This window comes from Epinephelus moara, chromosome 6 (assembly GCF_006386435.1).
Source record: "Epinephelus moara isolate mb chromosome 6, YSFRI_EMoa_1.0, whole genome shotgun sequence".
NCBI lineage: Eukaryota > Metazoa > Chordata > Actinopteri > Perciformes > Serranidae > Epinephelus > Epinephelus moara.
This window is the reverse complement of record NC_065511.1, coordinates 38,714,763-38,737,678: the sequence shown is the minus strand read 5'-3', so window position 1 is coordinate 38,737,678 and position 22,916 is coordinate 38,714,763. Positions and strand designations below refer to the sequence as shown.

Genomic DNA, 22,916 nt, shown 5'->3' with positions numbered 1-22,916 from the left:
GGTGAGATACATGTCAAACTGTAAGAATTTAGTAACACGGAATTGTTTTTTTCATTGATATAAAAATTAATATAAAATACAGGCACATAAAATGACGTGAAATGATGGCAAATCTGGTTAGCCAGCAAGATATAGAAAACAAGATATAGCATGTGTATGTAGCCTTTATAATGACTGTGATATGAGCTTAAAAGTAAAGGCAGTAAAAATACCCCAAAAACACCTACGGCCCATAGGGTTAAAGCGGTTAATTTTTTACCAAGACATAGCTGTGTTTCCTTCCAAGATAGTATCACAACAAGCAGTTGTTTATTACCGAGACACAGCTGCATTTCCTGCCAGGATAGTGCCACAAAAAGAGGTAGCTTTTTACAGACAACGTTGCATTTCCAGTCGGGATAATGCGCCATGGAAGAGGTTGTTTTTTACCGAGACATCACTGTGTTTCCTGCCAGAAGAGTGACACAAAGAGCAGTTGTAATGTGCCGAAACAAATCTGTTACCTGTGCTTTGTGCCTAAACCTAACCACACATTAGCTACAGTGTTGTTGAAATGTAAAGTTTCAACATGTCAGCTACATAATAACATGTTAATTGGATGTGTCTGTAGTTCGCAGGATTGTACAATACCAACAGTTTTTCTTGTGATTGGGTTGCTATCACTGTCTCTCCTTTATTCCTTTGCTCTCTCCCTGTTGCTCCTCGTGTGTCCCTGTGCAGCCAGCGGCCTCGACAGGTAGTTGTTTGACAGTGACAAGGAAGCCGTTTCTTACCCCCCACTCTGACAGAGAGAGACATGGCTGCTGAGATAAAAGCCACAGTGCTTTGCTTCTGTGAATATGGACTTTCATTCACAGACTCTGTGTTGTCACCTTCTGTGCCTGTTTGTTTATCACAGTCAAATATTGCCTCCAACACTTGAGTGAGACACATAATGTTGATTGTAGGTTAGGTAAGGAGTGTTTGAGTTTATATTTGGCCTCAGGCTGCTTATTTTGTGTGTTAATATTTCAACATCCTTCTTGTGTAAACAGTAAGTGTGACTCCATTTTTCTCCCAGTTTATCTCTGGGAAGTAAACACGATGGCTTCTTCTAAATTTGGCACACCCCACTTTTGATTATTGTTCCAGGTGTTTCATTTGCACTTCTAATATAAGAAATAATGGTTGGTGATTCAAAATGAAAATGGAAAATCACCAGTAAATTGTAGCAGTTGCAATGTGACTGTCACTTATTGAAATCATGTGTCTGCAATTTATTGAGTCGCAATAATCATTTTTTGCCTCTTGATTTATTGTCTTAGGTTTTGGCTTAACTGAAACAGTATATTTAACTATGGTGGTCGACACGAGAAACGTGAATGACCCTCTCTCAGAGATGAGACGCTGATCTAGAACCTGCAAATGTGTGCTCACCTTTTTTCTCTGATAAATGAAGATTCAGATGTTCAGAAGGTTTTGACCAGGAACTGAATTATCCACAGAGGTCTCTTCCTCTAAACAAATGCACCTGGTGATTTAAACCAGTAAAAAAACACATTATAAACCAGTTTCACGTTAAAAAGTCAGTGTTTATCTGACGTTGCTTATTGCGTAGGGGCTGGTTGCCGATATGAAAAACCCTCTCTAGAGCCTGCAAGGTGTGGACACCAGGTAGAAATGACATGAACTACATCACAATATGAGACTGTGAAAGTGTTGTGATTGTTAGTGTGATCACTCTGCTGATGGAAGGTTGAGACAGACTCAAGTCATCACTCCTGCACTGCATGTTTCCAGTTTTCCACATTTTGTAATCATTTTATTTCTCGCACTATATTGTTATTGCGTTGGGTGGGAAATGTTTGCGTATCCCTGATGAGATCTACCACAGACATTATCACTGCATGGTCATATCCTATAGCATTTAATTAACTCACTGTCATTCAGTGTTTGGAGAATATTTCTCTGACCTCTTTGTGTTTCTGCCATTTTCTTCTCTGCTTAAGGGTGCTTTCACACCTGCCCTGTTTGGTTCGGTTCAATCAAACTCAAGTTTGTTAGTCCCCTCAGTGCGGTCCGTTTGGGCAGTTGTGAACACAGCAATCACACTCAGGTGTGCAACAAAACAACCAGACAACTGAAAGCTTCTTTAAGAGGTGGTCTCAGTTCGGTTACAAATGAACTCTGGTGCAGTTCGTTTGTGGTGAGAACGTGCTCCGACAAACTCAAAGCAATTATGCAACTTTGTAACAAAATAAGTCCCCGATTCAGACCAAAGCAAGACAGCTCAAGGTCTGAAGGCATCCTGTGAAGGTCTTAAACCTATTAAAAGTTCTCCTCCCTGCTCTAGTTTTTCAACTTAGAAGCTCTTTTAAGGGCTAAAATGCTTTGTGAATAACTTTTATGTTCACCAGGAACTAGTCTGAACTTTAAGGGGAAATTCTAAGAAAATGTCACAAAGAATTTCCTAAGAACTTTGTCACTACTTTTTGTACTGGGAAACTTTCTGAATACGGCACCTGGGCTACTGAAGAAACACGGCAGTGTAAAAAGGTAATCACTGTCGACGACGACCCGCTTCCTATGTAGATATGAACGGCTCATTCTAAAGTCAGGAAAACACAATGACAAGTATTTTCAGATAATTATACACTTAAAAACACATACTTGTTGTATTATATTCCATTTCTGCCAATATATTCTCCTAAATCCTACACACTGGACCTTTAAATGTGTCATTAAATGTTGTTATGTGTGGCATCTATCACATTTTTAACAGGTCAGGCCAGGCTTAAGTCTCAGCAAGAAGATGCAAAGATGTTTTTTCCCAAAATGTCAAACTATTTCTTTGAATTAGAGTTACATGTTTGAGACTGTGAGTGGTGTGTTTACATTAGTAATGTTTTCAAACAGACACAGAAACAGTTCTCAGTAAGAATTGGTTTGAATATTCCCCAGGTCATCTAGAAGTTAATGGTTTTACCCTGAACATGCAGGTCAAACATATTTTGTTGTGTTTTTATTATCTACTAACATCTGGTTGTACAGAGTCCTCTTGACCCTGTTGTATTTGTCAGAGAGGCTCTATGGTCTCTCCAGCAGTAAGCACTCTTGGGTATACTGCATCTTTGTAGCCCTGGGCAACAAGGAATCCCTATCACCATGGTGACGCTGTCCATCATACGTGTCAGCGCGGGGCCGTGTGAGCCGTTTGCATTAACATGAGAAGTCACGATGGGGAGAGCAAGCTTTAAAGCCTCGTGTCAGCAGGTCAACCTGCTGGGTATGTACACACACTCTCCCGCTCCGACCCTGGAAAGCACTGCACTCACAGTCCAGCACAGAGATAGGGGCAGACGCATGTCCATCACCATGGTGACAGCTGGACACCACAGCTCGGCGGCGACAACAACACCTCGACGACAACAGCAACATTACCCACGACACTCCTTCAGGAAACCGGCGCGGCTCAGATAAACATGACAGCGATGGAGCAGCGTCGGTGACAGCGAGCTAACTCGCTTGCACGCACTGAGCGCCTAAAAATGGGTCTTAGTTTCAATTAGTGTCTGCATGCTCCCAGCAGCGAGGCAGCAGCTTCTTAATTTGTGGAGGGACGAGTCGATGGAGAGTCGGAGGCAGAGCGGGCCGCTGAAACAGATGGGCCCTGCGTGACACTGGGCTTCCAGCAGGGGCAAAATCAATGCTCATAACTGCAAAACAGAAGAGAAATTAATAATTATAATATCACAAGATTGCTTTGCATTGCCGGTGCAATCTAATTAATAGCTGTTTTGTTTGTAGCTTGTTGTTCTTGCTGCCTTTTTTCTTTTTTTCTTTTTTAACTGTGAATGCTAAATGTCTCTGAAGTGAGGAAACATCACGTCATGTTCTTTTATTCATCCTCACTTTCCTTCTCTCCTTCCTCACTTTCTTAATGAATTCCTCTCATCTCTTATTCTTCTTCTCCCTGTAGAAGTCTTTTGGTTTTCATATGACATCAGCAACATTTAAGGACAACAATGAACATAAATGTTGTTTTTACTCAACCATCAATCGAATTATTTTAAAATATATAACAGTCTGAAGCACTGCTTCATAGCTGCTGAAATGACTCCACTTTAAAGGCACATGCATACAGTAATAGATTTATGGCATGTACTCATGTATTTACAGAATTGTAATTTTTCTAATATTTAAAGGTATACTCTGCAGGATTGTCGGTGACTGTTTTTAAACATGCTCGCCTGCGAAAGTACAAGTGAAAGCCAGCTTCAGATTCACTCATTTGGTGTTTCATCTAGCTATATTTGTGGGGTTTTTGTCTCTGTGTCTCTTGGATACCTGCTGCTTATGGTCTGGCACCTTATCACCACCTTTTTATAAAGCCCTGATCTCACCTGAGCGCTGTGGGGGGACACACCCATAAACACCCTGAGCATAGGAAACAAGAAGAAAATATGAAAATACAGGCAGAGGGCGAGGTCTCTGCAGAGCAATACACCACCACACACTGAGAGTGGGTCACATGTAATGATTGAGATTGATTACTTGTGTTTGAGTCTTTATGTTGTTTTTAGGAAAACATTGCTTATTCCTTCTTTAAATATTGCTTACTGTCTTGATATAAACACAGCTAAATCTTAAAATTGGCCTTCATGACAGCAGCAGCTTTGGTTTATTGGACTTAAAGTGTATTTAAAGTTGACGTTCTTTGTGTTTCAGACCTGTCCGACCAGCTGCTGGAGGTGGTGGGGCTGGAAGGAGCCATGGAGATGGGTCAGATCTACACCGGCCTGAAGAGCGCAGGAAGACGCCTGGCACAGTGCTCCTCTGTCACCATCAGGTTGGTGTTCATATGCACCACAACTTACTTTTTTGTCATGATTTATTCTCCATTTTATGAGCATCTTTGGTAGATTTTGTCAGCATTAGGTCAAAGCCAACGGTTTAATTTTAGAATTTAGGTATTGAAATGTTAAGGAAACACACTGGCGGCGAACGCTACACGTAAAAAAAAATGTCCCCTTTTCAATGTACAACCCCACATAGGCGGTGGCTAAAAACACGGCAGTTTACGCTGCTAATTTCCAGCCTTCCCAGCCCTGGAATTGAATGCAAATTTTCCCACCTCACTCTCTGTTTGTACATACCAGCTCCTGTAGCAGCTCTTTTTCTCTGCTCCTATGGCAGCTCGACTCCTCTCCTCACCATCGATGTTTAAACTCTGTAGCTGTTAATTTGTCTGAAAGAATGATGATGAAATGAAGAAAAGAGACTCACTGAGGTCAAGAAATATCCCACGCTAAACCCATAATCCCGTGATTATAAAGACAACGGCCAAAAAGATATTACCTGGCGAGTCATAGCTCTGGAGATCGGCTCTTCGGGTGGGTAATTGAGTTTGATTAGGGGCTCTCAGCACATGATTTTAAGCTAACGCAGAGTTGGAAAAAGTACAGATCTTTCAGTAAAAGTAGTAATAACTTGGTGTGGTCGTCTGTTGACGAGCTGCAATGCGATGTGTCCAGTGTGTGCTAGGGGCTGCACTTGACACGCGTTGGTGCCGGTGTGTTTTTCAGCTTTAGAGTCGACATCTACGGGTGTCTAGAGGTATCAGACACTTAAATTTAATGCCGTTTTTAGACATTTTCAATAACCAAATTTAAGACAAACCCTTTTTTCTCACTCAAACATTGTAGGTAAGTGTAAAGATAAGTATAGAATATGTGTAGAGGGAGGTTTTATGTAGGAATATGGTTATTAGAGTGAGTTAGGTTAATCTATGCAAGTATAAAGTATACAGACAGTGGTAGGTTCAAAGATTTGTAACATCAGTACTGTCGACTTTCAAGCTAAATAGCATTAGTCATTTTCACAAAAATAAATAAATGTTTGTGGCAGTTAAGACTAGTATTTATATAATTAAATTTAAGACCTGCAGACATCCTTATTAAGTATTCTGGTGTAACATTTTCTGATTAAAAGTTGAATTGTAACATGTCTTCTTCCCTGACAGAACCAGTAAATCCCTTCCCATGCAGATTGATGGGGAGCCTTGGATGCAGACTCCCTGCACTGTGAGTCATTAACCGTCTCTAGCACCTTTGACGACACCCATCTTCCATGTTGTGTGTCATCTCAAGTGTGATCGGTTACACCTGTAACCACATGTAAGGGTGATGTACTGAAGATACTTCTCTACGTCGCTGCAGCAAGGTGACAACTTCAACTACAGGAGTTGTTCATCTTAAACTAGCTTTTCAGCTGGTTTTTATTTACTCTCACTTGATGGTGTGATTATTCGAAGCCCCCACACAGACAGGCTACACCAGAACAGATGGTTTCACCTATTTTGCCTGATAAGAGTTCCTCTGTTTATTGGTGATTTCGCTGCCTCAAGCGCCTCCTCTGATCTCGATGATTCCATTGAAATGAAGTGAAATTGCAGCAAACATTAAGACTCATGCAGAAACGAGTTGTTAATACCCAATGATTTCTGGGATTCACCAATGTTTTGTTATCAGAGCACTCTTACCAAGATTGTTTTTAAAAATCTCATTTTCATAGTCTGCAAATTATTAGTTTAACACAAGAAACACAAGTTTTAAATATGAGTAACATAAAAAAAAGCATAAATATCATAAATTAAATTTAGATTGTGTAATTAAATTGACTGGATAATTAAATTTGTGGGCTCAAGAACTGCTCCATTAATCCCAATTACTGTAACCTCAGTTACTGTGTGTCCCTCAGGTGACCAGTGGTGGAATGTAACTAAGTACATTTACTCAAGTACTGCACTTGAGTACAAATTTGAGGTATTTTAAAGCCCAGTACAGACCAAAGATTTGCGACAAGACAAGTTGAAACAGGCGACCACTTGCAATGTGCCGCTCTGCAACGTTCTAAAAACCTGCCAGTTCACACCAATGCAACTAGATGAGACGGTGTATCATCTCTATGCAACAACTCTTTGTACTTCTGTTCTGATTTCCTGCTTTTCAGGTTTGTTTTGTGGCTGAATATAATTTGCTACTTTCTTCCTCTACTCCACTACATTTTTTATTCGACTAGAATTATTTAGTTACTTTACCAAGACAGAAGTGTAGCTGAAGTGATTGGTCAATTGATCAGAAAATTAACTGATAATTGAAAATATTTGATAATAAGTTTTGTCATTTTTAATGCAGAAAAAATTCATGGTATCAGCTTCTCAAAATTAAGACTTTTTTTTCGGTGGCACCGTTCCATTTATTTGGTATGTGCCAGAGTCTTTGCACACAGCACAACACCTGCCCGTAGTGTTGAGGGGGCGTTACCTACGCTAATAGGTTGCTATGGTAAAGTGGGATTCATCATTCAGTAGGCCTGGGTAGGAGCAGATTTGGATGGTTAAAACTGTTAGGTACATCTGGAGTTGACTTCTCTTCTTTTTTCTCTTAACAGAAAATTAAGGGAAAATATAAGAGAATTTTAAATGCCATCATTATAATGTTAAATACCAGATTTTACCCCACTCACTAATTTATGTCTTTAGTTTCTGAGCAGGTTGATGTTTAAAAAGACAAAACACATTCAGCGGAACAGCACTGCACTAATGATATTCTAACACAACATTTTGACAATGAATATAAAAGTATTTAACGGCCTGGTTTCAAAATAACAGACAGTCACTGATCCTGTCATTTCTCTCACAGATCATTGTTTTGTGTTTATTGATGCAAGTCTCACTTCTCCTAATTTTCTTACCGTCTGTGTCTCGAACATGTGCTTTGACGAGTGTTTGCCCTCTGTCCAAGTTGTTCATTTTTCAAAATGAAACTCCTCAGTTTGCGTTGATTACGGTTGTGTTTAGCTTTAATTACAACGCCACTGCAGATGAAGTGCTGCCGAGATTTACATATGGATTGCTCAGGCATCGCTAAGAAACCCAGTGCATGACAAAACGAGTAGCCTGCAAGGGCTCTTGTGTCCGCTGGCACAACTCCACCAAGCAAAGTTAGGATCTGACAATCCATAATTGTGCTGCAATGATTTCCACGGTGAGTTATTCATACTGTATGTCGGGGCTGAATTTGAATCAGTCGACCTGTTAAATGCTTATAAAAACACCGCAGTTCAAATGGGATGTTAACCCACTAATTATTAACAGCAACAACTATGCAAATGCACCTCAGTTCCTCTGCATGCATAACATATTTAACACCATCCAACCATTTGCATTTTTAAGCGACATATGACAGGTATCACAGTCTCTTTGATAATTAGGTCTAAAATAACAAACTGAAATTTTACTGTATTCCCAGATGTGATTCTGGTAAAATGTCACTTTGTTGTTTCTTAAATATAAAACCTGTTTAGTTTTTATGACCTTGAATGACTTTTGATGGTATTGGAGTGTATTACAGAGATAATTTGTTCTAATTGTTTTTAATTTTTAAGAGCCGCATAGCTCTATGTAGCTCTGTATCTGGGGCTCTTGATGCTTATAAATGCTTGATGTTGCATCTTTAAAACAGAGCTCAATTATCATCCAGATTTATTTCAGGTATTTCTTTAGATCTCCCTCATGGGACCAGTGTCTTGCCTAGAATGGTTGTGATTTTTTGTCTTTTGTAAAGTGTATCAGAAACATTAAGCTCAATCACGTCTAATGATGGCAGAAAGCCTACAAAAGCTGGTAATTGCTACCGAGTCAGAGTGCAAGTACAACAAATGGCAGCTTTCCTTTGAAGTGAATGTGGTTCCTTTAATGCAGATGGCAGCATTTCCTCTCCCCATTACTGCGTTTAGACTCTTAGCGCAACGGTTTAATGAACTATGTACTTGATTTGGCAACGCAAGATGGTTGATATTTGTTGTTCCACTGATGGCATCATTGTTGGGAAACAGGATATTGTCAGATGCTATACCAATAAAGCCTATACTTTACTAGAATCCACCATAATGTATGTTACCATTCATTATCAGACAGATGGACCCCTGGGATTCTCAAAGTTTGTCATATTAAGGACCCTTAGAAGTGCATCCATAAGCGAACAGGCCCTGTTTGACAAGAACCCATATGGACCCATTGTTGTGGATGTATTGGATTACATTCTGCAGGGAGACAGCAGAGGATTAAAAGATAAATATCATTGTTTAATTGGAAAAGACATTCTAGTGATTTAAACTGCAGTTAAAATTATGTTCCTCATAATGTGTAGGACCCAAATGAGCCCCTTTTTGGACCCCTGTAGTTCTCAGGTGAACCACTGATTTACCTTAAAGCTGAAATCTTCCACGTTGCCCTCTCCCGTAGTGAAAGCGAGGCAGCATATTTAAATATACTCATAATGCACACCCCCATATATTCCTAAGTGCTTTATCATAGGCAAATGGACTTGCTTGAGTTTCTTGAAGATGTTTCACTTCTCATCCAAGAGGCTTCTTAAGATTCTACTAGATGAGAGATGAAACGTCTTCAAGAAACTCAAAGTCCAGTTGCCTACGATATAGCACATAGGGTTACCAGGACCTGGATGAGTAAGAATCTTCACCAACACCCCATATATTCAATCAATCAATCAATCAATCAATCAAATTTATTTATATAGCACCTTTCAAAACAAATCAGCGTCATTCAAACTGATTTACATTTTGATTGAAAAATACAGAGAATAAAAAAGTAAAATCAGAAAAAGGACTGGATATATTGATTTAAAAAAAAAAAAAGTACTATGCTTTGAAAGGCATCATTGTCCAAAATAACCTTCAGCAAATGTAACCATAATTATAAATAACCTAAACAAATTGCCATCACTATTAATACTGGTTCAAGTATTGTGGTGTGCTTCAGTTCTGCGTGTGGTTTGTGCGTGGTGCATGAAGTACCTGAAAGCCATACTTAAGCAAAAGTACAGATTTCTTGCCAGAAAATGACTTTAGTTGAAGGTATTAGAATATTACTTAAGTAAAAGTCTTAAAGAATCTTATATTTAATGTGCTTAAGTATCAAAAGTAATTTTATTATAGTAAATGTACTTAGGTTTTGAAAGTAGAAGTCAAGTAAATTATGGTAATAAAAAAGTGACTATTTTTGTACATACAGTAAAGAAGTATAAATGAGCCTTAAACCTAACTGTGACCATTTCACAACAGTAACCACATGTTACAATGTGTGTCAGCTGTGCATCACACAGATGGATTGTGGTTTTTATCTGGTATGTTTTGTATGTCCTATTTTTGCTATGGACCCTCTTATGATTTGGAAATAAAATTTGGATTTGAATTTGAATATGCAAAAGGGGGGCCTGTGCATCCCTGTAAGGGCTCGTTTATGCTCAACGTAGATACAGAGACAGACGGAGCCTTCTGTCTGTACTCTGGCTTTATTTCATCCATATTTGTGCACGTTTCCTGAAAGCTTATAGACACGGACAAAAAAAACAGTACCACCAGAGACCATGGAGACAGTGTAGTGTAGTTCAAGCAAGATACGACCACAGGAGACGACAAAGAAATTTAATGGCAGAACAAAACCAATTGGTAACATAGTGAAAAGAATTCTCCGTCTACATGTCCTGATGTATTTAAGACCTCATAGACCACAACTGTCTACAACACTGCCTGTTCTGTTAGCCATCATAAAGGATGCATGGAAGTATGAGGGCAGTATGAGCATGTCTGTTTTCATATGTAAAGGCAGTATAAATGAGCCTTAGGACATGAAGGGGCGTGACCGTTCGTCACTATTTGATGACCTGGGATTGAAAACAGTTTGAATCCACTGCCTGGGAGAAGGGGTACGTCCCAAGTCTCTTATTTTATACTGCTAACTCCTTACTTGAACCGGAAGTCGTTCCAGCTCCGCCATCTTTAAGGCCGTCTCATGTCTCTTATTCCTGCCAGTAAGGAGTTAGCGTTAGGCGTTAGGAGGGATCTGTTAGGTGCGATGAGTAAGGTAACACGAGAGGTTCCTAACAGGAAGTCTTTTTCAGCTTGAGGCCATGACGTATAAATACCCACCCCCTACGTCTGGCTCATTTGAACGAGATGGCGGAGAAANTCTGTCTCATTGTGTCATACGGATTACTGTTAATTTATCATGTTGATCTGTTCTGTACGACATCTATTGCACGTCTGTCCGTCCTGGAAGAGGGATCCCTTTTCAGTTGCTCTTCCTGAGGTTTCTACCGTTTTTTCCCATTAAAGGGTTTTTTTGGGGAGTTTTTCCTTATCCGCTGTGAGGGTCCAAAGGACAGAGGGATGTCGTATGCTGTAAAGCCCTGTGAGGCAAATTGTGATTTGTGATATTGGGCTTTATAAATACAATTGAATTGATTGAGGCAGACTGACAGGTCTGATATGTCTTATTCACTCAGCAGCTGACTTGTTGAATGATGGCGAGTGGATTTAATGATTGTGATGAGCATCATTATCATTATTATTATCATCATCATTGTTATCACTGTGACAGTGGCAGGGCTACAGACCGTTCTTTAATTGCCACAAACTTCAGCAAATGACTCAATAACAATGGTAATACATGCAAAAGTGTGTGACCAAAGTCATGATGGGGGGGGGGGGGTTATGGCTTTGATCAGTGGATGTAATGTGACTTGGGATGTACGCCAAACGCTGGCTCCGTTATGCAGCAGATCCAGCTGTGCCGCCCATAGGTGCCGCCGTCATCAGAAAAGGGCGTCGCTTTACGTTACGCTTCAGAGTAAGGCCGTCTCATGTCTCTTATCAGCAATCCTCGCTCCTCACTCCTAACTCCTGACTCCTTAAATGTTTTCCTAAGTGGGAGGGACTAAACACTTAGGTAAGGTGGCTAGGTTAGGTGGTTAGCAGTAATTTTAAGGGACTTGGGACGTACCCAAGGAGAAAGAGGAGGTTGAGGGGCCTTGGAAAGCTCTACTCAGGTGTGACTCATAATGCTGATTAGATTAAAGCAGGTGGTTTAGTGGGCCACAGATTCTTTAAACATGTGGGACAATGGACACACAGAAAACAGGAAATGGTACACGGATATTAGCTCAATCATTTCCTCACATATTCTTTGAAATGCAACAAGCAGCTCCAAACTAAATCTCAGCTTCTTTGCCTTTTTTTCTAACACCAGATTGAGATCATCCACAAGAACCAGGCTCCCATGTTGATGGGACCCCAACAAAGCCGAAGCTTCTTCTCCTCGGTCATCAGACGAACACGCACTGAGAGCAAAGACTGATCGGTTCAAGATCTTCGAGTCCTCAGAAGCACCTGCAGAGCAGCGGTCGCAAGTTGATCATCACTCGGCCCATTAGTGAAGAGGGGGGGCCTTTGATGCCTGTTTGATAGCCCAGCGTAAAGTAGCAAACTGTAGGTTCAGTATGTATCGCCGGCAGCGTGGAGACGTGACTGAGAAGCCCTGATTTAATCCAGAATGAGGTGTGTTTAGGACTGATGCTTCGATCTACAGTGTGCAGAGTAGTTTGGCTCCAAAAATACTGAAGCTATTTCGGGAAGTCCAGTTTTATAAAAAGTCTGTTTTTATTTTTGCTGTTGTTATCTGTGCCACGTGGAAAAAAAACAGAGATGAATGTGTTTTTGTGATATGATGTATTTATTTATTTATTCATATTTTGCTGCTATTGATGTTTTTTAAACCGTTTTTTGCATTTGCATACCCCTGATGCATGACGGACAGTGAAAGAGGTTGCTGCTGTTGAAGCTGACATATCTGGAGCTTGCAGTCGATCTTTCCAAAGTGTTTAGTAGGAGGTGAAGTTTCTTTGCTCAGCGTTTCTTAGGCGCCTCACTCATGAATGGCTTCAAGTAGTGAAAAGACAGAGAATCACTTATGCTTTCTTTTAATGGTTCCTGCAAGTCATCCTTGTCATGTTTTGATCTGCTGTGTTGCCGCTCCGTCAGTGGAAAGATTAGGAATGATTATTGATCTTCATAAAAAATGCATGACACTCTTTGTTTTACGTCGCACGAGAGATTTCCAGACAGTTTTACCAATTGTGTGCACACCTTCCGTTGCATGAGTGACCAAGATCTGGTTTGACACTTGTGGAAATTGATCGTTGTTTTTTTTAATACAGTGCTGCTCGGTTTAACCATATCATACTTTACAAGATGGCTGCATTTCAATGAGACCCTGTGTTTTTCTGAACAGGTACTCAGGTACTTTTGAAGTAGATATTCACAAGAACTAGTCTGACTGCCTCTGGTCATTGATTTGCTCCATTGTCTACAGTTGAGTGTTTACAGTCCGCTGCACACAAAGGCGTACATTGACCAATTAAGGTCTAAATACAAAATGACTATTGACATATATATCTAGTACAAGCTTGATTTAAAGAATCAATACTGAAAATCAGTCCAATCCAATCATTAGTTTTAAGAGGAATTTTACAGCCACACACATGCTACATGCCATCCATAAAACAATGCTCCTTTTAAAAAATTTGATCATATGAGAGTCTCCTTATACAAATAAATGTCATTATTCTGATTCAGTACCTTTTTGCATTCAAGTAACATGTATCTCATTCAGTCTCACCAAAGACAAACTTTTGGGACCTACATGTACCAGTGAGACGCACACCCGATAAATGTGTTGTTTTTAACTGACTTGCACTCCTGCTTGTTTTCTGAGAATGATTTTAGGCTTGACTGTTTCAGTCTTTAAAAGTGCCATACGCTAGTGGAGGCTGAGGTCTTATGAGTCTCCCATCTCTTTGCTTTGTACGGTGCTGCATTTGTACAGTGAGGTTGTATTTTTGTACACAGTATTTATTTATTTTTTCGCTTACTGCTTTCACTCTAGAACTCACACCATGTTGTTCTGCCTAAAAAATTCTGCCTGCCACTGTTGACTGAGAAAAGTGATAATGAAAATAATAATAATAAAAAAGCCTTTGTTGTTTGACATAGTGTTCTGGTGTTCTTTGGCCATTGACCTTTGACTCCCTAATACACATTATGGTACTTAACGTCAAACTGACTTTGTATTCTTCTGGTTTTGTTAGAAAAAACGAGAAAAAAAAACGAGTTAGCATTTCAGCACCCCTGGTTCTGTCGTCTCAAAACTCGGTGGGATTTTTCATGGGTTTTTAGTTGGATGAATGGATAAACATTTTGAAGCTGGAACAAGTCTTAAAAAAACCTGCAAACCAGGCCAATTATGACTTTATTTTGAATTTTGGATCCATCAAGGGGGCAAATAGGACAACTTCTGGTTTGCTGTTATTCAACTGAAGGAAGTTCTGTGCCATCCAGGGAGATACAGCTGTGTGTCATCAGCATAGGAGCGGAAGGAGATGTAGTCTTTTTTTTTAATAATTTAACCGAGAAGAAGCAAGTACAATGAAAAGAAAATGGGACCTAAGCTGGATCCTTGAGGGACCCCACAGGAAAGAGTGGCTGAAGAAGAGGAGTGATTTCCTATCCTGACAGAGAGGCTTCTATTTTTGAGGTAGGAATGAACCATTGTAATGCAGTGCAACCAATGGAGACACCAAACTGGATGTGTTGTATCAGGTGTTGTGATCCACAGTACCAAAAGCTCACCGAGGTCAAGAAGAATAAGCTGTGAAACGGCTATAAACAGCTCAGTTGTTAGCTACGACAGACCCAGTAGCTAACGATATATATTTTTAATGGTAGCTAAGTACTGAAGTTAACAGTGGACCCCCTATAGCAAGTGAATTAACTTTTTAATTCTTGCTAAATACTGAAGCTAAGAATAGCTGCCTAAGTATAGCTAACAACAGCTAATTTGTAAGCCATTGAGAGCTACTGTAGCTAATGTCGTACTTTAGCTAACGAAAGCTAATTTTTTGGCAACGGTAGACCCAATAGCTAACAAAATATATTTTTAACTAGCTGAAGTTCACAGTAGACCACCTATAGCTAGTGAATTAGCTGTTAAACTGTTGCTAAATAATGAAGCTAACAATAGCTGTTTAGGTATAGTTGACAACAGCTAATTCGTTAGCCATATAGAGCTACTGTAGCTAATGTCTAACTTAAGCTAGCGAAAGCTCATTTGTTAGCCATGGTAGACCCAATAGCTAACACAGTATATTTTAAACTATAGCTAAGTACTTAAGTTAACAGTAGACCCCCTATAGCTAGTAAATTACTTTTTTAATTTTTGCTAAATAATGAAGCTAACGATAGTTGTCACACTATAGCTAACAACAGCTAAATCGTTAGCTACTGTCGCTCCTGCATTGTTGTCTTTTCTCTTTATTGAATCCAATGGTGGAAAAAGACCACACTGTCAAAACTCAACAGGCACTGTAATCTCAGTGTGTTTCCAAATTCTTTCAATCATGACACTGAAACACAGAATGACATTAAAATAATTAAAATCAGTTATAAATCGCCAACAATGTTGACTACTTTAGTGCCTATATTGCTTCAATCAAATTACCAGTACCAACATTGTCAGTTGTTATAAAGATGCATGTCCCCTTGGAACAAAACTAGGCTAATGCCGGGGTTGCTATCAATGCAGAAAAATAAATACAAATTCTCATTAGAATTTTAACAAAATAAGTTCAAAACAAACACCAAGATACTAAATTCTTAACAAAAAATAAATTTATATTTCTAGGCACGTAGGCTACCATTGGACCTCGTTAGACTGGAGAAACAGTAGTGTCCTCACAACTAAACCAAAATAAATCTGTCTATGCTATTGTCTGGAGTGGCACTTTGTTTACTGCGTGTCTCGGTGTCAGATGGGTGGACGCCTGCACTTGAACTGCATTTCTCCGTCCTCAGGGGGGTTCAGCAGGAGTGACACAGTACTTCACTTCACATCCACTTCACCTGCCTGGTAATGGAACCCTGCCTGGATCCAAGATGGCATCAGCGTGACCACTGCTGACTTCCGATATGTCCGTCTTTCAGTCAGGTGTTCAATGCAGTGGTAAAGTTTCCTTTATCCTAGCTCTGTCCTATATGTAAGTGCAGGGGAAATCTTTGTTGATTGTTGCACCGTAGAAACACATTTTAGCAACCACAGTTACAAAACAAATCAAGTGTAATCCTTGTTGCGGTAGGAAACACTACTTTTCAAACTCACAGTTTACTTTTCTCCACCACAAGCCCTCAGAGTACTTTCAGGTACAACTCCTGTTAGACACAGATGTGCCATCAAATGTTTTATTTTTTGTGAAATGAAAAGCTGCTTAAATTTATCTGGATGATAGGCTATGAAAGAAAGCCATTAGAAGACATGTCAAGTCTGTTTAAGTTTATGTAGCTCAACATAGTCTCAAACAGCTTTACAATCTGTAATCTCTACAACATATGACACCCTACAGAGCCTCAGTTCAGATAAGAAATACACACATGGTGCAGAGTGAAGCAAATCTACCAGCCACTTGCATATTTACCTGGATTTAGCTGGTAGATGGTGCTAATACTGTACTCTGATATAAAGTAGTTAATTTTGCCCCACCTTCATCAACGTCAACATCCAAGAGATGTACATATTTATGAACCAGTAATCAGAATTCAGTGATACATTATTCTGAAATGTGCCACTCTGCATAATAAGTAGCCCACTTTTACTTTTGGTACTTTTTTGATGTGCTTTTACTTTGGTAAAATTTTAAATGCATGACTTATTTGTAACAGTATTTTTTACACTGCCACATTGCTTTTACATAAGTACATGATCTGAGAACTTCCTAAACCTGAACACTAATATACAAACTATGTAAGGTCAGGAAGAAAGACATTTAAAAAAGCAAGATAACAGTTAGAATGAGGATATTAAGTAAGTAATGCTCTTAATATGTACTAAGCCAAAAATTGTTAAAGATAAAAAAACAAAACAAACAGGTAACAATATAAAATCTGTTGGGAACATTTGCAAAAGTTGCTATCAAGCTAAGGCTACCAGTATTCAGAAATACTTTTTTGATCCCCGGAAATTGTTGGTTGTTATACCTGTTATATTGTAAAACTTCAATTAAAAGCCTCGTCCCAATTCAACGCCCAGCCCCTTTCACTAGCCTTGTGTGGCTACACATTTTGACAACTAAAGGCCTGTCTCAATTAGAGGCCTGGTCTAGTTGCCAAGCAGTTCATTTTTTTATAGTATTTCTTTGGATGTGTAAAACCAGGTTGTTGACTACCCACCTGAACTAACATCATTTAGCTTTTTGGATAACACATACAAATATAAATGTTTAAACTTTTGTTAATATGGAGATGCTACCTATTGTTAGTTCAGTTAGATTCTCCACAATTCAATCATTCAGTTCATTCAGGCACCAGAGACGACCGTTACTCATCCAGATGTACCGGGATGACGAAAATAAACAAGTGGTGACTCCCTTCCTCTGAAGCTGCCATAAAGTCAGAATATGTGTCCATTCCTCGATTACCAGGTAAGTTACTCACGTTCCTTTAGTCCGTAAGGGTCCACTGCTGAATAGAATCAAAGAGGGTTTTCGTAAAAATGTATCCATGAATGAATATTGAATATTGTTAAACAGGATAAAATGGTGTTGTGTCGATATGCTAGGTGCCGTAATCCTCTTTGACGCCTTGTCTCTTGGAGCCACATTAAATGAATGATTCATATTTGATTTGTTATTCGAAGCCTAATTTTTATCCACGTAAAATTCATACTGGTTCAAATAAACAATTGGATCATATTTTCCGATCTTTGCTGAGCAACAGTTTTGTATTAAATGAATTAAAGGCCTGTCCCATATAGACGCCTGTTGAGTTCAGTGATTTAAGCAAATAGTAGCCCGGGCTACTAATTGAAATTTTACGATAGCTTGACTGATTTAGCTAGTAAGCTAGCTAGTATGTTCACCATACTATCCAGTGGCTATCAACACAGGTACTCTTACTGCTGGCCTTCATTCTACTTAACTCAGACCTGTTGTCCTCGTTCATGGACACTTTTTTATGCCATGTAGTGGTAATAAGAGCACAATACACTAGCAGCCATCTCTACCAAGTCAGTCTGCAGCCAATCCTGAAACAAAAGTGGAGAAGGTAAAAAACCTGATCAGATTTATTGGTTAAAACTTGATTATTTATGATTAATAACATATGTAGTTTGATATGGCAACAAATTTGACCAACTTTAGCAACGGCAACAAGCTAATACGCTGTTAATTAAAAAGTAATCATTTGAAGACATTGGGACTTAATTATCGTTGACAATGTTTAGTTTTTTATAGTCCTACTAATCCCTAATAGCGAGGTCTTTATGTATGTGTTCCCTCTTAAAGTCAGTGGTTTTTTTTGAATGAGGTTAGATGTCTGAAATTAGGTCGGTAATTGACACAAGCTTAAGAAACGGTAACGTTTTGTTCTATATCATAAAATATGACCCAGGTAGAGGGAATCTCTTGCGCTTCAGCCCTTCTGCAATTGGAAGTTGGTGCTTCTCAGACCAGGACAATATAGATCAAAATCACCCCGTGAAAGAATCCACAAGAAAAGCACTGGAGCACTCAGATCACTTGTGATGAATTTATTTGTGACTAACATTTCGACGCCAGCTGCGTCTTCATCAGAGTCAAACTCTGATGACTCTGATGAAGACGCAGCTGGCGTCGAAACGTTAGTCACAAATAAATTCATCACAAGTGATCTGAGTGCTCCAGTGCTTTTCTTGTGGATTCTTCCACGGAGTAAATACCCCACTCGTGAATTTTGAGGCTTTTACATGTCTTTAAAAATGCGTTGCTAACAAGTAGCAAAATGAAACTGCAGAAGGTCGTCAAGCCGACCACAACTTTACAGCATCATTGTGTTGGTGATGTTAAATCATGTGACCGTAATGTAGTTCGTTTATAGCCTAAAGTTAGCTTTTTACTTCCGGTGACTGAATTCAGGCTTCAAAAATTACAAAAGTGGGATCATATTGAACACAACATGTAAGTATCTTAAATGGTTGATTGCCTTAGAGTTTGTTTTCTGCAATAATCCAAAATCCAGTGGAAAGATCACATAGGTTTTTTGACAAGGGAACCAAGTCATCCCCAGAGCACTCTGTTATAGATTATATTTAAAATTTTATCTCTGCCTGATCAGCATTTTACTTTCTGAGTAATATAACATTGAGTTCCCGGTGTATAAACCAGAAAGCTGCAGAAAAACAGCAAGATTAAAACTCTCCCCTCTACTCCAGCTTTAAGGTCAGGACACTCTTTTTTTTATCGGCCATGTGTGTGTTAGGAAGCAGTGTTTAGTTTTTTTGGAAGCTGTCCTCAGTTTTGCCCGGTGACCTGTGCTTTACTTCCAGGTCACTGCCTTCTGCGGGTCCCCGGCACTCCCAACAATGTATCCCTTACAGGAGAGGGAAGAGCTGGCGCTTCAAGCAAGTCCCTCTGGAGACTCTTCAAAACACAGTTACCATGGACACAAACTTGACCGGGAGAGGAGTGAGGAGTGTGTTTGTGTGTACACACACTGTGCGCGAGGAAAACGAGAGGGAGAGGGGGTAAAGACAGGACTGTGTGTGTGTGTGTGTGTGTGTGTGTGTGTGTGTGTGTGTGTGTGTGTGTGTTAGGGGAGGGGGTGTGCAGGTGCAGTTTGCATGTGTGTAACTTTAAAAGCATGACAAAATTATGCGTAAGTTTGGTGCGTATTTCCTGCTGAAAAATAACTCCAAAAGTCCAAACTTTTTTTTTTAATTATAAAAGCGCACGACACTTGAATGTGACCATTGACTTCTCCGATGCTTACCGCCTGCAGCCGTGCGTGATTGACTGCCAGCAATCTGATCCAGTGAAAGACATTGACGACCAATAGGAAGCGGAGTGCGGCTTGTTTCCATGGGAGGCCCCGGGAGGCGATGCCAAGCCGCTAGAAAGCAACACAGTGAGCGGGGAGAAGCGCAAGCAGCAGCCGGGACTGTGGAGATCCTGCAGCCGCTCCGTGGCACTCTGCGCGCGGATGAAAACGAGGTCGCTGGGTAAGTGCGTGTCAGTTTCTCCACACTTCCTCTGCTCCATAACTTTATTCTATCGTGTAAAACATTTCGGCGCGCCCTGCAGCCCAGCTCGCTCCTCGATTACGCACGAAATTTGCAGATTGTCAACTTAACTTTACAGCATCGCCGGAGGTGTTGTCGGTGATTTCCGTCTTAAAACCATCGCAAGAGCTTCCTGAACTCAACTGTGCCTTAATGAATGAAACTCAGAGACATCCATTCATGTGCTCTGTCTTTCTGCTTTCTATCCATCTCGCTTCTTTGAAGGGTGACCGGACAGGAGACTCTGAGGACTCTGCTCGTCAATTAAAGCCACAGCGGTGCAGCATGGATAGATTTCACGACCAGCAAGTGCCTTACTGTAACTCCAAAGTGAGTTATCATTAACCAAAAAAACAAACTTGGAAGCAAATCAAATAGCAGATGCAGAACTTTCACATCATCTTTAATATCTTTCCTGCTTGTTCTTCTCTCTAATACTTTTCTATTTCTTCTGATCTCATCTCTTGTCTTTCTTCCTGCTGCTGCCAAGACTCATTTCTCCCTCAGGGACCATTTAAGTTTCATCTAATAATCAAAGATAAACAGCTAAACAAGGTGCCCACTACTACACTGTTATTGGTCATGCACCATGTTAATTATAACTGAAGCACAGGTCCCTTTGCATGGCTTTAAAAGGCATCAATGAGTGGCTCTTTCAGTTGCACGTGTGCAGCAGCCAACAACAGAATCACTGCTCCAATGAGGAGAAGAATAAATTGATTTGTGTCTTCTTTCTTCTTTTTTTTTTTTTTTTGTTGCAGAAGCCGCAAGAAAAGACAACGAGCTGCGAGAGGCCAGCAAATGACAGAAAGAGAAAATTCATTAAGTCCGACCTGGCTTTGGACACTGAAGGTAGGCAGAGGGCAGGGGGAGAAGTTAATTTCACGGCTCCTAAACATTTAGCAAAATTCAATTGGTTTGTGGCCACCTGCGCTGCTAACTACAGAGTCTCAATTACAACACAGCGGCCTGTGATGAGTCTCACAAGGCTCTGTCAGTGGTCAGAGACACAAATTGACTTGTTATTAGCTGCACACGTGCCCACTGAGCTCCAATGGCTCTGACGGCGTATCAGCCCGCTGTAATGAAGTCAGTTGTTTCTGATGCTCCTCCAGGGCTTTGACTGTGTTTTTTAACTGCCTTCAAGCCTTGTTCTCTTGCTTTGTTTCCCCCCCTTCCAGAGCTCTTCCAGGACCTCAGTCAGCTGCAGGAGACTTGGCTGGCGGAAGGTGAGTGTTTTAAATCTCGAGCAAGAAAAGGAGGAGAGATGGGTAAAAATGGATAGGTTGTGAGGGGGGAAAAAAGCTGCCTGGAGTTACAAGCCTAGCGTCGCAGTCCAATTAAAAGCCTGTGTGGAAGAGGCACCTTGTGTGTCATGCATACATTAGAGACTGTGAGAGAGGGGTCTTGAGGGAGACCGAGGAGGCTCTACCCAGAGAGTGTCATCACAAATTACCAGGAGAAGGCTCTCCGACGCTCACTGTCTCTTCTGCTTTTGGCAGGAGCTAACACGCTGCACGCCAGCCGCCGCCACCACCTCCACCTCCACCAGAGCTCTGCTGTAGCCTACCGGCTCTCTCTCTCTCTCTCTCTCTCATCTGCTCTCCCCCTTTCTCTCCCTCCCTCTCCCTCTCTCTCTCTCTCTCTGCTTCCTCTCAGCACACCTCTCTATCTTCTCCAGCTGTACCATCACCTTGTCTTCTTCAATTTCATTTCTTGGCGGCAAGAAAAAAAAAAAAAAGAATGGATCTATAATTTTTCTTTTAATCGCAGACTTTTAAAACACCAGAATCAGTCTCTCAAAGCGACGATTGATTTTTACAGAAAAACATATTTATCAATTTCTTTGCTTTTTTAATATATTTTTTTCTCTAATGGCAAGACTTGCTCATTGTGGTCTAACTGAGACGTGATGCTTCAGGATTTAAGTGCGAGTGTCCTCTTTCCACCGTGTCTGCAGCACCGAAGTTTTGGTTAGTGGTGAATATTGTTCATCTTACTGACTTTTTTTTATGTGCATGTGCATGTTCCACTTGGCTTCTTTGCTTGACTGTTGTATTTGCATCTCACTCAGATGCGAATTTCTTTGAATATTGCATGTAATCTGAAAGTTTGTATCTCAGTAGCGTGCATATTTTAGAGTTTGGAACATGTTCAGGGTTACTGGAAGTAGTTTTTGATTTTAAATCCAGACAGTGTGAATTTGTGCAGTGTGTAAGCACATCATTGCTTGGAACAGGGGATTTAAAGTAATTTTTGCATGTATATAAGTCAAAAAGTAAAGTATTTTTTTATGCAAATTGACCAAAGCAGTGGTGTTAAAATTACATTTATGACACTTGGTAATGATAGAAGGCATCTTCCCTTTACTACACCGTACTGGTTTGTACATACAGTGTTATAAGAGTAGAAAAACCAAATTGTTTTGTAGTAAAAGTTTGCGTTAATTTATTTTAAAAAGTAATTTATATGTGAAAAATGTAGTGCTTTAAAAAAAAAAAAAAGCTCAGTTTTAATGTGTAAAATTACTGTTAGGGTTATTTTTAGTCTTTTAATTAAAATTTGGATAATTAGAAATTATGAGAACAGATCCATATCTAATGTACAAAGGCTCAAATATTATCTTTTTATCAATATTGTGCTGTTTTATTTGTGTAAAATAAGCCAATTTGAATTTTTGAAATTAAACATTTTATATCATGTCATTGCAGCAATAAAATGCCAGCTGTATCTATTTCAACACACCAGTCAGTGCTCAGGTTGTAAAGCCATAATTCTAGCTGTAAAGTAGAACTCTCAAGTGCACGCTGTAATTGAATCAACTTTAATACTTTTTATAAAAATAAGGATTGAGTCGTAATACATCCCCTGGAAAAGTGTCAGGAGAAATTTTAGCTTGCACGCCTCACACAGGTGAAGAAGACTCTCAATCATT

General features: G+C 39.9%; 2 protein-coding genes across 9 annotated transcripts in view; both read left to right on the top strand.

Annotated features, from left to right (window-relative positions):
- Nucleotides 1-13,150, top strand: part of dgkb (diacylglycerol kinase, beta) — a 109,754-nt gene extending 96,604 nt beyond the window's left edge. The window contains exons 23-25 of the mRNA XM_050046912.1: nucleotides 4,708-4,828; nucleotides 6,002-6,062; nucleotides 12,092-13,150. Of these exons, the coding sequence (XP_049902869.1) occupies nucleotides 4,708-4,828; nucleotides 6,002-6,062; nucleotides 12,092-12,199 (290 nt within the window). The 3' untranslated portion in view covers nucleotides 12,200-13,150. The remainder of the gene's footprint in view (nucleotides 1-4,707; nucleotides 4,829-6,001; nucleotides 6,063-12,091) is intronic.
- Nucleotides 13,151-19,416: 6,266 nt separating this feature from the next.
- Nucleotides 19,417-22,916, top strand: part of etv1 (ETS variant transcription factor 1) — a 29,773-nt gene continuing 26,273 nt past the window's right edge. For 2 of the 8 annotated variants that reach the window (XM_050046920.1, XM_050046918.1), the window contains exons 1-3: nucleotides 20,757-20,833; nucleotides 21,163-21,210; nucleotides 21,864-21,954. In XM_050046920.1, the coding sequence (XP_049902877.1) occupies nucleotides 21,894-21,954 (61 nt within the window). In that variant the 5' untranslated portion in view covers nucleotides 20,757-20,833; nucleotides 21,163-21,210; nucleotides 21,864-21,893. Of the gene's footprint in view, nucleotides 19,588-19,701; nucleotides 19,926-20,206; nucleotides 20,312-20,742; nucleotides 20,834-21,162; nucleotides 21,211-21,863; nucleotides 21,955-22,916 lie in introns of those variants that run through there. The other 6 variants (XM_050046915.1, XM_050046914.1, XM_050046913.1 and 3 more) reach the window with 6 other exon arrangements.